General features: G+C 44.7%; 1 protein-coding gene across 24 annotated transcripts in view; it reads right to left on the bottom strand.

The window, feature by feature from the left end:
* mybpc2a (myosin binding protein Ca) overlaps positions 1-11,477 on the bottom strand; it is a 51,413-nt gene extending 39,936 nt beyond the window's left edge. For 12 of the 24 annotated variants that reach the window (XM_045715279.1, XM_045715283.1, XM_045715290.1 and 9 more), the window contains exon 1: positions 11,375-11,411. In XM_045715279.1, coding sequence (XP_045571235.1) covers positions 11,375-11,396 — 22 coding nt within the window. In that variant the 5' untranslated portion in view covers positions 11,397-11,411. Of the gene's footprint in view, positions 1-11,374 lie in introns of all 24 variants that reach the window. The other 12 variants (XM_045715284.1, XM_045715292.1, XM_045715278.1 and 9 more) reach the window with 2 other exon arrangements.
* Positions 11,478-15,999: the final 4,522 nt, after the last annotated feature.

Below are 15,999 nucleotides of genomic sequence, written 5' to 3'. Positions count from 1 at the left end.
GAAAAAGGGGGAGGCTTGCAAGCCGAAGAACACCATACCAACCGTGAAGCACAGGGGTGGCAGCATCATGTTGTGGGGGTGCTTTGCTGCAGGAGGGACTGGTGCACTTCACAAAATAGATGGTATCATATGGAAATAAAATGATGTGGATATATTGAAGTAACATCTCAAGATGTCAGTCAGGAAGTTAAAGCTTGGTCACAAATGGGTCTTCCGAATGGACAATGACCCCAAGCATACTTCCAAAGTTGTGGCAAAATGGCTTAAGGACAACAAAGTCAAGGTATTGGAGTGGCCATCACAAAGCCCTGACCTCAATCCCATAGAACATTTGTGGGCAGAACTGAAAAAGCGTGTGCGCGCAAGGAGGCCGACCAACCTGACAGTTACACCAGCTCTGTCAGGAGGAATGGGCCAAAATTCACCCAAATTGTGGGAGGCTTGTGGAAGACTACCCAAAATGTTTGCCCCAAGTTAAACAACTTAAAGGCAATGCTACCAAATATGAATTGAGTGTATGTAAACTTCTGACCCACTGGGAATGTGATGAAAGAAATAAAAGCTGAAATAAATCATTCTCTCTACTATTATTCTGACATTTCACATTCTTAAAATAAAGTGGTGATCCTAACTGATTTAAGACAAGGAATTCTTACCAGGATTAATTGTCAGGAATTGTGAAAAACTGTGTTTAAATGTATTTGGCTGAGGTATATTTAAACTTCCGACTTCAACTGTGTATATATATATATATATATATATATATATGACAGAGGATATAGAACAGTATCTTCTCTCTGTATTCATGCCTCAGCCTCACTGCTCTGAAAAGCGGTGCTTCATCTTTTTGGGGAAAAATCCATCATATTATCATCATTTGAGGTTTACAGATTAAAATCAGGGACAAATCAAAATGGCAAGTTTTTACCATTCAATATTAAATGGAAATGCATGGGGGGGGGCATTTGAACTATGCTATACAGTAAATGAAAGTGCACGTCTTGTCTCACAGGGTTATATGGACTAAGGACATCATATTCTTTCTCAAAATATACAGAATCTTTCAACATTCGTACCAGGTAGCCTGAGTATTTATTATATATATATATATATATATACTCTGTCAGCTCTCTCCCCCTCTACTTCTCCCTCTCTCTCTCTTTGAAGGGTAACCTCCGTGGAATGTTCTTAATCTCTCTTGACATTTCCCCCTCTTCCTTCTCTCTGTGTGCTTCTCCTCCCTCCGATACAGTAGTAGTAAATCATAGACAGTCTACTGCCACGTGTGGCCTCATTTTATAAATCACTTTCAAAGGCTTAATCTTTGAAGTGTTAGCTAATTTCATAACTGACCCAGGTCACAATGTATATACATTAGCAAGAGTTGTCTTAAAGAGTTGAATCTGTGATATCTTGAAAAGAACATATGTTTGTTTTATACTACCATTAGTTATATATTTTAGCCTTGCGGTAATGCATCTACAGTATGCTTGGTGAGGATTCCTTTCCCTTAAGCCAATGTTAGAGGGCTTCTGAAATACCTGCCTATAGGCTCTTTAATGTAGGGGCCGACGCTGGAGTAGAGAAGCAGGTATGGGGAGTTGAACATTTAATGAGGAACAGACATGGAACAAGACAGGAACAGCATCAGCACACAATGACATACGAACATTAATCCTACGAACATTAATCCATACGAACATTAATTAATAATTGCTGATGCGCGTGACAGGGGAAGGCAGGTGTGCGTAATGATGGTGGCAGGAGTGCGTAATGCTGGGGAGCGTGGTGCCTTCGAGCGCCAGGGAGGGGGAGAGGGAGCAGGCGTGACACTTTAACATGTCTACAACCGTGAGTTAAAGGCAACATGTTGTGTTAATGGCGCTTGGTGTCCCTCACAACACCACAGAGATATCTACAACCTATAGACGTGTGACATACGTGTGACATACAGTGCATTCAGAAAGTATTCAGACCCTTTCCCTTTTTCCAAAAATGTTTAGGTTACAGCCTTATTCTAAAACGTATTCAATTGTTATTTTCTCCAATCAATGTACACACAATACCCCATAATGACAAAGCAAAAACAAGTTTTTAGAAATGTTTGCAAATGTATAACAAAAAACAGAAATATTACATTTACATAAGTATTCAGACCCTTTACTCAGTATTTTGTTGAAGCACCTTTGGCAGCGATTTAAGCCTTAAGCCTTCTTGGGTATGACGCTACAAGCTTGGCACACCTGTATTTGTGGAGTTTCTCCCATTCTTCTCTGCAGATCCTCTCAAGCTCTGTCAGGTTGGATGGGGAGCGTTGCTGCACAGCTATTTTCAGGTCTCTCCAGAGATGTTCGATCGGGTTCAAGTCCGGGCTCTGGCTGGGCCACTCAAGGACATTCAGAGACTTGTCCCGAAGCCACTCCTGTGTTGTCTTGGCTGCTTAGGGTCGTTGTCCTGTTGGAAGGTAAACCTTCGCCCCAGTTTGAGGCCTGAGCGCTCTGTAGCAGGTTTTCATTGAGGATCTCTCTGTACTTTGCTCCGTTCATCTTTCCCTCGATCCGGACTAGTCTCCCAGTCCCTGCCGATGAAAAACATCCCCACAGCATGATGCTGCCACCACCATGCTTCACTGTAGTGAAGGTGCCAGGTTTCCTCCAGATGTGAAGCTTGCCATTCAGGCCAAAGAGTTCAATCTTGGTTTCATCAGACCAAACAATCTTGTTTCTCATGGTCTGACAGTCCTTTAGGTGCCTTTTGGCAAACTCCAAGCAGGCTGTCGTGCCTTTTTACTGAGGAGTGGCTTCCGTCTGGCCACTCTACCATAAAGGCCTGATTAGTGGAGTGCTGCAGAGATGGTTGTCCTTCTGGAAGGTTCTCCCATCTCCACAGAGGAACTCTGGAGCTCTGCCAGAGTGACCATCGGGTTCTTGGTCACCTCCCTGACAAACTTCCTTCTCCCTTGATTGCTCAGTTTGGCCGGGCGGCCAGCTCTAGGAAGACTCTTCGTGGTTCCAAACTTCTTCCATTTAAGAATGATGGTGGCCACTGTGTTCTTGGGGACCTTCAATGCTGCAGAAATGTTTTGGTACCCTTTCCCAAATCTTTGCTTTGACACAATCTTGTCTCGGAGCTCTACGGACAATTCATTCGACCTCATAGATTGGTTTTTGCTCTGACATGCAGTGTCAACTGTGGGACCTTATATAGACAGGTGTGTGCCTTTCCAAATCATGTCCAATCAATTGAATTTACCACAGGTGGACTCCAATCAAGTTGTAGAAACATCTCAAGGATGATCAATAGAAACAGGATGCACCTGGGCTCAATTTCGAGTCTCATAGCAAAGGGTCTGAACACTTATGTAAATAAGGTATGTTTTTTTATTTGTAATACAGTTTTTGCTTTGTCATTATGGGCTATTGTGTGTAAGTTGATTAGGAAAACAATTAATTTAATCAATTTTAGAATAAAGCTGTAACGTAACAAAATGTGGAAAAAGTCAAAGGGTCTGAATACTTTCCGAATGCACTGTACATGTCTCATTACATTACTCACATGTGATGCTGCACACCCCATAAAATCCTGCATATCAGTATGGGAGAGTGGGTTAAGTTGAGCCAAAGGGGTTTCTTCCATCATTTCATGGAAGATACCACATGGAAAAAGAAGTAAGCAAGTTAGGTCCAAACAGGTGATTTTCACCAAATCAAATTAATTTATTGTGTTAAGAGGTTTCATGATGCTTGTTTCTAAACCAAAGTAGATCATTTTAAGATTGTTCTATACATCAGTTGTGGTCTCTATAAACTTCAACATGAGGACCTAAACCTAACCTCCTTGTAGCTGTGTGGGCTAATAAAGTCCAAATGTTTAGTGTTCGTAGTTGTATCTAGTATTGTAATTCAATGAGTAATTATACTTCTAAGTGCATGACCTACAGTACATACAGTATGTGATACAAATAAACATCTTTATCTAGACATCAGCATGTGCTTGTTTATCTATAAAAGTCACCATGGTATAATATGCAGGTTGGAATTTATTGTCATGAATCTTGCCCTGGAGGCAGCTCTGAAGTGTGGCCACAAAGTAATCAAAACCTAACGCTAACCTTAACCACACTGCTAACCCTAATGCCTAACCCTAACCTTAAATTAAGACCAAAAAGCTCATTTTTTATTTTCATTCATTTTTACAATACAGACGATTTTGACTTTGCAGCTGGCCCATCTAGTGGAAAAAGCTCAGTTCTGCATACGGGGCAAGATTCATGAAAATAAACCTCAACCTGCGTATAATGCTGGCATTTTCACATTTTCATAAATATATTCAACTATAGCACCAATCGGGCATATTCACATAAGGACTCAAAGGGGAGATTTATATTCAAAGGGTCTATTTATACCGCTGAGCGTGTGGTGGAGTATCAATGGTATTATTGGCATTTGGCATCTATGCTGGGGGCAGAGTGTGACTGATGGAGTTTCATCGTTTTATGATGAGGATGAAGAGAGTGATGCTTTTGGCAGCATGGGAGTACACTTAAGCCTCTGCTCTCTATATCGCTCCATCATTTGGTGATTTTATTTGACAGTTCCGATGATGAGTTATAGAGGTATATGTCATACAGTGTTTTCTGAACAAAGGCAGAAGGAGGGGGCATATTCTAAGGAGTAGTAGTAGGGGACTAGGGAAGGTGGCATGGTGGAGGGAGAGTAATGTAAGTTGAATGAATACCATAACATATACGCAGGCCTATATTGCTGGCATCAGGTCTTGCTATGAATAGCATTAATACCACTCTAATGTAGTAATTATTTGTGGTTGTAACTTGGCGGAGGTTGTGGTGGGTCCCAGCCAGGTGTATTTGTTTCCACTGTGCAGTAGTTGTGCTGTGTAATCGCTGCAGCTGTCTTTTACCACAGCATGTGTGGGCTATAGAAGTCACTGGGCTGGCAACTATAACTTCACCTGTTTAACGAACCACTTTCATGTTTTCCAACATGGCAACAGGAAGAGGTGGGAGGACATTTACTAGGGTACTACAGTCCTGAGGTAAGCCTGTAAGGGAACATAGGAAGGGAGGGGAGAGAACCTGGGAGGGAACCTGGGAGGGTAGTATATCACACTGTATTTTATCAGACAGTAATGATGATAAGAATTATAGCCTGTATGCATTCCTCAAGTGATGTCTCTCGCCGCTACCCCACCCCCATCCGCTGGCACACGTCTTGGGTGAAGGTCTATAGTGGAACAGTGGAGGAGAGAGGATGAGACATGGTAATATGAGTGGTAGAGAAGTAAACGGAGAGAGAGGACAATACCAAATACTATTTGGTATTGTCGTAAATATGACCAAGTATTTTAGAACATCTTGTAAATAGAAAGCTTTCAACAAAAAACACTTTGGCACAGAGGAAAAGGACACCTCTTTAAGGAAGTAGAATCTGCAGACTGGAATAAACGAGACCCCATAAATATCATCCCAAACTGTCCTCTATCTTTTCCATTCATCTCCATTCATTACCATTCCCTCCGCATCTCTCTCCGTGCCTTACCAGAGGGCGCTTAAAATAGGTCTGGCTCAAAGCTCAGAAAAAAACTTTTATATTAGAGGACATTGCCAAATACGACTGCCACTGTTCCTATCCACCACAAATGCTTACGGAGTGTTTATAAAGTCTTAGTTAATGACATATTGGGGCTTAACGGTTCACACTCTGATTGTGAACTCCTCTGGCTCTTTGTTGACTCTGCATCTGTCTGTAATCCATCAAGCCAGAGCTGCATACCTGGGGGGGCATGGTGACGGCCCTGGTATGAGGTAATGCTATACTCACTGCCTCGGTTTCATGAGGGCAGGGTGTGGAAGAGGAGGGAGGAGGCTCAGGAGACGCCAGTCTTTCCCTGCCAATCTGTCCAGGCAGCAGGGCCCAGTCCAGAAGAAGGGGTGGAAAGGGTTGTGGGAGGGGTGTGGGTAGAAGGGGTCAGTGGCAGTCGGTGCCATTTAAGATTAGGGAGGACGGTTAATTTTTTTAGGGCCTTAATTCTATTACAGTATATTGGATGTCATTCATATTCCTTTCACCAAGCTCCGTGTAACAGCGATAGGTTTAGACTACGGCATGATACTTGAATTTGTCCTATACCCATCATGAGGTTGCTACATCCTAGCCTACAAATTAAAGTTTAACGTGGGTGCACAGGTCAAGAGACAAATTGGTGTAATCAACATGACAGACAGGGACACATTCAATACCGCATTGCACGCTCTTGCCTGCATCTAGCTGATCTAGGGTGTCATCATTAGTCCAAACAGTTTAAAAACATTATGTTTTGCAACTAAAACAAGTTTTTATTGGACAAATTCAGGTAGGTCCATCCCGTTTAGTTTTGTTTGCTTCTGTTTAAGAAACATTTTGCAACAGAATTTGTGGAATGAATACATCCTTGAGCACACAGTTCACTTTCATAGCAGCCATACAAACAGCATCATCACATCTACGCGCTCTCCTCCTCTCACATTTTCCCATCACTGGAGGATTTCAGTGCACAACACAACAGCTGTCTGTGACCAGGCGAAAAAACCTATCCAAGCCAAACCTTCATACCATAAGTGCTACACACAGCCTGCATCGTTGTCACCATATTAGCTAACGTCAACATACACGACATGACCAAAAGTATGTGGACACCTGCTCGTCGACATCTCATTCCAAAATCATCGGCATTAATATGGAGTTGGTCACCCCTTTGCTGCTATAACAGCCTCCACTCTACTGGGAAGGCTTTCCACTAGATGTTGGAACGTTGCTGCTGGGACTTGCTTCCATTCAGCCACAAGAGCATTAGTGAGGTCGTGCACTGATGTTGGGCGATTAGGTCATGCTGAAACAGGAAAAGGCCTTCCCCAAACTGTTGCCACACAGGCAGCTAAAGCAGAGCGGCGTTATTATGAGGTGCTGTACCAACCAAGAGGCAAGTGCGAGAGACAGCCCCAAAAGAAAAAAATGTGTGGGGGGTACACGGGGAGATTGGCAGAGTCAGGTTGGAGACCTGAGCCAACTCCCCGTGCTTACCGTGGGGGGCGAGTGATCGAGCAAGCACCATGTTATGCGGAGATGCGCACTGTGTCGCCAGTGCGCAGCTACAGCCCAGTGCGCTCGGTGCAAGCTCCCCACCGTTGCCGTGCTAGAGTTGGCATTCAGCCAAGAAGGAGTATGCCTGCTCAGCGTTCCTGGTGTCCGGTGCGTCTTCTCGGCCCAGGTTATCCTGCGCCACCTCTACGCACGGTACCCCCAGTTCGCCAACACAAACCTGTGCGATCTGTCACAACGCCTCGCGCTTGTCGGGCTACGGAGGTTATCCAGCCAGGACGGGTTGTGCCAGCCATAAGCTCCAGACCTCCAGTGCGCCTCCACGGCCCAGTATACCTTGTGCCTGCTCCGCACACCCGGCCTCCAGCGACGTTCCCTAGTCCAGAACTCTCAGCGACATTCTCTAGTCCGGTGAGACCTATTCCAGCTCCACGAAAGAAGCCTCCAGTGATGATCTATGGTCTGAAGCCTGTAGGAATGATCCATGGCACGAAGCCTCCAGTGATGATCCATGGCCCGGAGCCTCCAGTGATGATCCATGGCACAAAGCCTCCAGTGATGATCCATGGCACGGAGCCTGCAGCGACGGTCCCCGGTCCAGAGCCTCCAGCGACGCTCCCCAGTCCGGAGCCTCCAGCGACGCTCCCCAGTCCGGAGCCTCCAGCGACGCTCCGCAGCCCGGAACCTCCTGAGACGGCCTGCTGCCCGGAACCTCCTGAGACGGCCTGCAGCCCAGAGTCTTCAGCGGCGGCCTGCAGCCCAGAACCTCCAGCGATGATCTACAGTCCGGTTCTTTCGACGACGATCCACAGTCCGGTGGTACTAAAGCAGAGGGATCAGCGGGTGGAGCGGGGGTTACGCCCCGAACCGGAGCCGCCTCCTCTGCTGGAGGTTAAGGTTATGTGGACTGCATTTGAGCCGCCATAAACAGGAGTTGCCCACCCTACCCTCCCTTTGTTTTTGTTTGTTTTTGTTTAGGAGCATTCGGAGTCTGCACCTTTGGGTGGGGGGTGGGGGTACTGTCACGTCCTGACCATAGTAAGAGGTTATTTTCTATGGTAGAGTAGGTCAGGGCGTGACAGGGGGTATTTTGTTCTATGTTTTCTATATCTATGTTTAGTTCTAGTTTTCTATTTCTATGTTGTTGTTTTTTGGGTTGATCTCCAATTGGAGGCAGCTGGTCCTCATTGTCTCTAATTGGAGATCATATTTAAGTAGGGGTTTTTCTTCCTGGGTTTTGTGGGTTATTATATTATATAGGTAGAGTTCTCCTGGCATCCGCCAAACACAGATTCGTCCATTCGACTGCCAGATGGTGAAGTGTGATTCATTATTCCAGACAACGTGTTTCCACTGTTCCTTAATTTTTGAAGAAATTCATTTGTTCAAAACTGTTCAACTATTGCCTTTCTTTTTATTTGAGTCAATTACTCACCACGTTATGCACTGCAGTGCTATAGCTAGCTGTAGCTTATACTTTCAGTTCTAGATTAATTCTCTGATCCATTAATTGGATGGACAACCTGTCAGTTCATGCTGCAAAAGCTCTGATAGGTGGGAGGATGTCCTCCAGAAGTTGTCATAATTACTGTATAAGTCTATGGAAGGGGGTGAGATCCATGAGCCTCCTAGGTTTTGTATTGAAGTCAATGTACCCAGAGGAGGACGGAAAATAGCTGTCCTCTCGCTACACCATGGTGCTACCCTACAGAGTGCTGTTAAGGCTACCATAGACCATCACAGAGTGATTTAATCAGTTATTTGATGGCATGAATATATTTAGTACAGTTTTATCTAAAAAATATAACTTTTAAATGTTTCACTATTTTTTTTATTCACTGAGTAGGATGGTCCTCCCCTTCCTCCTCTGAAAAGCCTCCACTTGAGGGGGTCATGAAACCCTAAACTTTCACTAATCAAATTTCCCCACGGCAAAACACGTTGGTGGGATATCATAACACTCTATTAGGGACATTTCAATGCACCGGTCCACTGCTCCAGACCCCCAGAGAGGGGGGTGTAAAGATTCTGATCTTTCACTGCATTACAGCGAGTAATTAATTGTGTTATTTTCGCTCCCCTGATGAAAGGAAGCAGCGTCAACAAACAACTCTTCACCTGTTATCACCCCTCATATAGCCTGAGTGTAATTGATACCACGATATGTCTCACAATCATATACTGTATGTCCAAAACACAAGACATTCATGGCTAATCATTAATATCTCTGATAAAATATGAATATTTTCCACAACACTTGGTTGGCCAAGCTTAGGTATTCCCTCTCTGGTGAGCTCAATCCCCTTCCTCAGGTTAAGCACACAGGCTGCAGAACTATTCTTAATGCTGTTTATTGGGAAGCGTGCTTTCTCCATGTCCCAGTGGCTTCTTGAGTACCAGACAGTCGCCATGGGGGAGGGGAAGGCTCCGGGGCTGAGTTGAAGTTCAAAGGGGGGGCAAGGATTTGGGGTTGGTGGAAAATTAAGGGAGAGCAGTCTAAAGGATGGAATTAATGTGGTGACAGGAACACGATCTACATGATGTCATGATGCTAGATTGGCAACACATGGCTGAGACATAAAGAAATTGGTGTGGAATTACTCTGAGCCAGCCAGGCAGGCAGTATAAACAGGAATAAAAGTGGTGAAACGAAGGGTGTGTAAGGTAAGATGACAGAGTACAGTAAAATAATAATGAAACATATAGTAAATACAGTACAAGATACTGTATGCCCTTTGAATACATTTACTGTATATAGTTAATAGTCTTTGGTAAGGATCCAAACAGGCCACATTAATCGGTTAGCCAGATGAAAGAGTTTAGTAGAGGTGTAAGTGATGTAGACAGGCAATCAGGGTCAGATAGATTGAGCCTCTGAGGTGCAGAGTAGTGATGTGAAGAGGTCACACCTGACATGGCATAACCCCCTCCGACACATCATCTCGTTCATCTTTCTCCCCTCATCTTATCGCTATGCTTTACTATGCTACTGCTCTACTCTGTTCTTCCACACTACACTCTTAGAAAAAAGAGTTTCAAAAGGGTTTTTCAGCTGTCCCCATAGGAGAACCCTTTTTGGTTCCAGGTAGAACTCTTTTTGGTTCCAGGTAGAACCCTTTCGGGATCCATGTAGAACCCTCTGTAGAAAGGTTTATACATGGAACCCAAAAGGGTTCTTCAAAGGGTTCTCCTATGGGGAAAGCCGAAGAACCCTTTAACGTTCTAGATAGCACCTTTCTTTCTAAGAATGATTCTTCTCCCTCTCTCCCTCCCTGTTTGAGTCTCTCAAATGTCATGTTGCCATGTGATTTACAGTGCCTTAAGGTCACTGTTGAAAAGAGACCATGACATATTTTAGATCCCCTCAGATAGACAAACATTACTACATACGGGCAATACATTTCACTGACACTTATGGCAATGTTTTGTCAACAGATGCCAGAGCTGCAATGTCTAGGTCTTCACAACAACCAATTCCATGCATAAAAGACCTACGTATTGCTGGTGTTAATGCTGTCTGAATATAGGCCAACAATGTATAAGTCCTCACACTTGAACCACTTTTCCCCCATATCAACAGTGTGGGTCTATTACAGACATGGGAAGACTTTTTGATGTAAAAGAGCACAGATCTGTGCAAATAATAACATGAACCTTATTATAACCTATAACCTCATTTTAACATATATGTGCTATTTTCGATAGTGCCAAACAGATGGTTTGTAGATGTTCAGTAGATCAATTATCTATCAACAACATTTTAACTAACTATCCACTCTAACCATAGACCTAACCTTAACCCTTATCATAATGCCTATAATAATAAAAGTTCCAAACTAACTATTGAGACGAGATAGGCCTCTACCTTGCCACTGCCTGGACTCTCCACCATCACAAAAACAGACAGATTCTCACTATCTTTCCTGCCATCCACTTTTCTCTTTACCTCACTCTACCTTCATAATGAATACAACCTATGTTAATTCAGATGATTTCATCACTTTGTCATGCTTATCGTAACATTTCCCAACAGATATGCCAACAAACTTCATATATTACTACTGTGAACGCTATGGGGGTATAAAGTGCAAAAACAACAACGTATCACATTATCAACAACATACTATCATACATAGGGAACCAGCCTAAGGGAGTAGTAGAGAGTCTGTCTCGATCGATGACAGGAAGAACACTGACCAATATAGATACACAGAAGTCCAAAGAGGACACTAGCTGTACAACAGTATTGAAGCTTATGATGTGTATGACCTGCTTACCTGGCTTCTTGGCTTCGGGCATAGCTGCGATAGTGTGTCTATCTCTTCCTCTGACTGTGTCTCCTACCCTCCTTGTCTGTTAGTCTATCTGCTTTTCCTCCTTCATCCCTTTTTATTCCCCCCTCCCTCTCCACTTCAGTCCCCCTCCCCAGGAAAAGGCTGTCAGATGACACCTAGAGGGGATCCAGGAGCTCTGAGGAAAGAAGGAAGGGGTAGAGGGTGAGGAGGAAAGGAAGACAGCATAGAGGTGAATGGGGGTTGGATGCAGTAATGAAGAGGGCGACCCGGCTGGAAACTGTTAATTGGTTAACACGGTAGGGCGGGAGCCAGCCCATTAGCTAATTGATTGACACACCGATTAGCAATGATTGACAGGTTGATTGTCTGACTGTTCTCTATATCACTTTTGACTGTCTAACACAAGACACCTTAGGCAAGTTTCCAACAGTCTTGAAGGAGTTCCCACATATGCTGAGCACTTGTTGGTTGCTTTTCCTTCACTCTGCAGTCCAACTCATCCCAAACCATCTCAATTGGGTTGAGGTCGGGTGATTGTGGAGGCCAGGTCATCTGATGCAGCACTCCATCACTGTTCTTCTTGGTCAAATAGCCCTTACACAGCCTGGAGGGGTGTCTTGGGTCATTGTCCTGTTGAAAAAGAAATGGTAGTCCCACTAAGCGCAAACCATATGGGATGGTGTATTGCTGCAGAATGATGTGGTAGCCATGCTGGTTAACTGTGCCTTGAATTCTAAATAAATCACTGTCAGTGTCACCAGCAAAGCTCCCCCACACCATCACACCTCCTCCTCCATGCTTCATGGTGGGAACCACACACGAGGAGATCATTCGTTCACCTACTCTGCGTCTCACAAAGCCACGGCGGTTGGAACCAAAAATCTCAAATTTGGACTCATCAAACCAAAGGACAGATTTCCACCGGTCTAATGTCCATTGCTCGTGTTTCTTGGTCTGACTCACACAGTCTCCTCTGAACAGTTGATGTTGAGGTGTGTCTGTTACTTGAACTCTGTGAAGCATTTATATGGGTTGCAATCTGAGGTGCAGTTAACTCTAATAAACTTATCCTCTGCAGCTGGTGCCCGAAATCTAGATTTTGCTCACCTGAAGTAGAGTATCTCATGATAAGCTGTAGACCACACTATTTGCCAAGAGAGTTTTCATCTATATTTTTTGTGGCTGTTTATTTACCACCACAGACGGATGCTGGCACTAAGACCGCACTCAGTCAGCTGTATAAGGAAATAAGCAAACAGGAAACCGCTCACCCAGAGGCGGCGCGCCAGGGACTTTAATGCAGGGAAACTTAAATCAGTTTTACCTCATTTCTATCACCATGTTAAATGCGCAACCAGAGGGAAAACAATTCTAGATCACCTGTACTCCACACACAGAGACGCAGACAAAACTCCCTCGCCCTCCATTTGGCAAATCTTACCACAATTCTGTCCTCCTGAATCCTGCTTATAAGCAAAGATTAAAGCAGGAAGCACCAATGACTCGGTCAATAAAAAAGCGGTCAGATGAAGCAGATGCTAAACTACAGGACTGTTTTGCTAGCACAGACTGGAATATGTTCTGGGATTCTTTTGATGGCATTGATGAGTACACCACATCAGTCACTGCCTTTATCAATAAGTGGATCGAGGACGTCATCCCCACTGTGACTGCACGCACATACCCCAACCAGAAGCCATTGATTACAGGCAACATTCGCACTGAGCTGAAGGGTAGAGCTGCCGCTTTCAAGGTGCGGGACTCTAACCAGGAAAGCTTATAAGAAATCCTGCTATGCCCTCCGACAAACCATCAAACAGGCAAAGCGCCAATATAGGACTAAGATCGAATCGTACTACACCGGCTCCGACGCTCATCTTATGTGGCAGGGCCTGCAAACTATTACAGACTACAAAGGGAAGCACAGCCGCGAGCTGCCCAGTGACATGAGCCTACCCGACGAGCTACATCACTTCTATGCTCGCTTTCTTGGCAAGTAACACTGAGGCATGCATGGCAGCATCAGCTGTTCCGGATGACTGTGTGATCACGCTCTCCGTAGCCGACGTGAGTAAGACCTTTAAACAGGTCAACATTCACAAGGCCGTGGGGCCAGACGGATTACCAGGACGTGTGCTCTGGGCATTTGCTGACCAACTGGCATGTCTCTTTACTGACATTTTCAACATGTCCCTGATTGAGTCTGTAATACCAACATGTTTCAAGCAGACCACCATAGTCCCTGTGCCCAAGAACACTAAGGTAACCTGCCTAAATGACTTCAGACCCGTAGCACTCACGTCCGTAGCCATGAAGTGCTTTGAAAGGCTGGCAATGGCTCATATTAACACCATTATCTCAGAAACCCTAGACCCACTCCAATTTGCATACCGCCCAAACAGATCTACAAATGATGCAATCTCTATTACACTCCACACTGTCCTTTCCCACCTGGACTACAGCTCAGCGTTCAACACCATAGTGCCCTCAAAGCTCATCACTAAGCTAAGGATCCTGGGACTAAACACCTCCCTCTGCAACTGGATCCTGGACTTCCTGACGGGCCGCCCCCAGGTGGTGAGGGTAGGTAGCAACACATCCGCCACGCTGATCCTGAACACTGGAGCCCCTCAGTGGTGCGTGCTCAGTCCCCTCCTGTACTCCCTGTTCACCCACGACTGTGTGGCCAGGCACGACTCAAACACCATCATTCAGTTTGCAGATGACACAACAGTGGTAGGCCTGATCACCGACAATGACGAGACAGCCTGAAGGGAGGAGGTCAGAGACCTGGCCGGGTGGTGCCAGAATAACAACCTACAGTGCCTTGCAAAAGTATTCACCCCCCTTGGCATTTTTCCAATTTTGTTGAATTCCAACCTGTAATTTAAATGGATTTTTATTTGGATTTCATGTAATGGACATACACAAAATAGTCCAAATTGGTGAAGTAAAATGAAAAACATAACTTATTTCAAAAAATTCAAAAAAAAAGAAGACGGGAAGTTGGTGCGTGCATCTGTATTCACCTCCTTTGCTATGAAGCCCCTAAATAAGATCTGGTGCAACCAATTACCTTCAGAAGTAACATAATTAGTTAAATAAAGTCCACCTGTGTGCAATCTAAGTGTCACATGATCTGTCACATGATTTCAGTATATATACACCTGTTCTGAAAGGTCAGGGTCAGGGACAAAGTTGTGGTACAGATCAGGGTTGTACAGATCAGGGTTACTCTATAAAAAAAATATCTGAAACTTTGAACATCCCACAGAGCACCATTAAATCCATTATTAAAAAATGGAAAGAATATGGCACCACAACAAACCTGCCAAGAGATGGCCACCCACCAAAACTCACAGACCAGGCAAGGAGGGCATTAAATCAGAGGCAACAAAGAGACCAAAGATAACCCTGAAGGAGCTGCAAAGCTCGACAGCGAAGATTGGAGTATCTGTCCATAGAACCACTTTAAGCCGTACACTCCACAGAGCTGGGCTTTAAGGAAGAGTGGCCAGAAGAAATAAGCAAACATGTTTGGTGTTCACCAAAAGGCACGTGGAAGACTCCCCAAACATATGGAAGAAGGTACTCTGGTCAGATGAGACCAAAATTTTGCATTTTGGCCATCAAAGAAAATGCTATGTCTGGCACAAACCCAACACCTCCCATCACCCCAAGAACACCATCCCCACAGTGAAGCATGGTGGTGGCAGCATCATGCTGTGGGGATGTTTTTCATTGGCAGGGACTGAGAAACTGGTCAGAATTGAAAGAATGATGGATGGCGCTAAATACAGGGAAATTCTTGAGGGAAACCCGTTTCAGTCTTCCAGAGATTTGAGACTGGGACGGAGGTTCACCTTCCAGCAGGACAATGACCCTAAGCTAACTGCAAAAGCAACACTTGAGTGGTTTAAGGGGAAACATTTAAATGTCTTGGAATGGCCTAGTCAAAGCCCAGACCTCAATCCAATTGAGAATCTGTGGTATGACACGAGGATTGCTGTACACCAGCGGAACTCATCCAACTTGAAGGAGCTGGAGCAGTTTTGCCTTGAAGAATGGGCAAAAATATTTTGCATCTTCAAAGTGGTAGGCATGTTGTGTAAATCAAATGATACAAACCCCCCCAAAAAACTATTTTAATTCCAGGTTGTAAGGCAACAGAATAGGAAAAATACCAAGGGGGTGAATACTTTAGCAAGCCACTGTATCCCTCAACGTAACCAAGACAAAGGAGATGACTGTAGACTACAGGAAAAGGAGGACCGAGCACGCCCCCATTCTTATTGACGGGTCTGTAGTGGAGCAGGATGAGAGCTTCAAGTTCCTTGGCGTCCACATCACCAACAAAGTAACATGGTCCAAGCACACCAAGACAGTTGTGAAGAGGGCACGACAAGAAATTAAAAAGATTTGGCATGGGTCCTCAGATCCTCAAAAGGTTCAACAGCTGGAACATTGAGAGCATCCTGACTGGTTGCATCATTGCCTGGTACAGCAACTGCTCAGCCTCCGACCGCAAGGCACTACAGAGCGTAGTGCGTACGGCCCAGTACATCACTGGGTCGAAGCTGCCTGCCATCCAGGACCTCTACACCAGG

Source organism: Salmo salar, chromosome ssa03 (assembly GCF_905237065.1).
Source record: "Salmo salar chromosome ssa03, Ssal_v3.1, whole genome shotgun sequence".
NCBI classification, from domain to species: domain Eukaryota; kingdom Metazoa; phylum Chordata; class Actinopteri; order Salmoniformes; family Salmonidae; genus Salmo; species Salmo salar.
The sequence above is the reverse complement of the archived record's forward strand: the minus strand, read 5'-3'. Positions and strand labels throughout refer to the sequence as shown.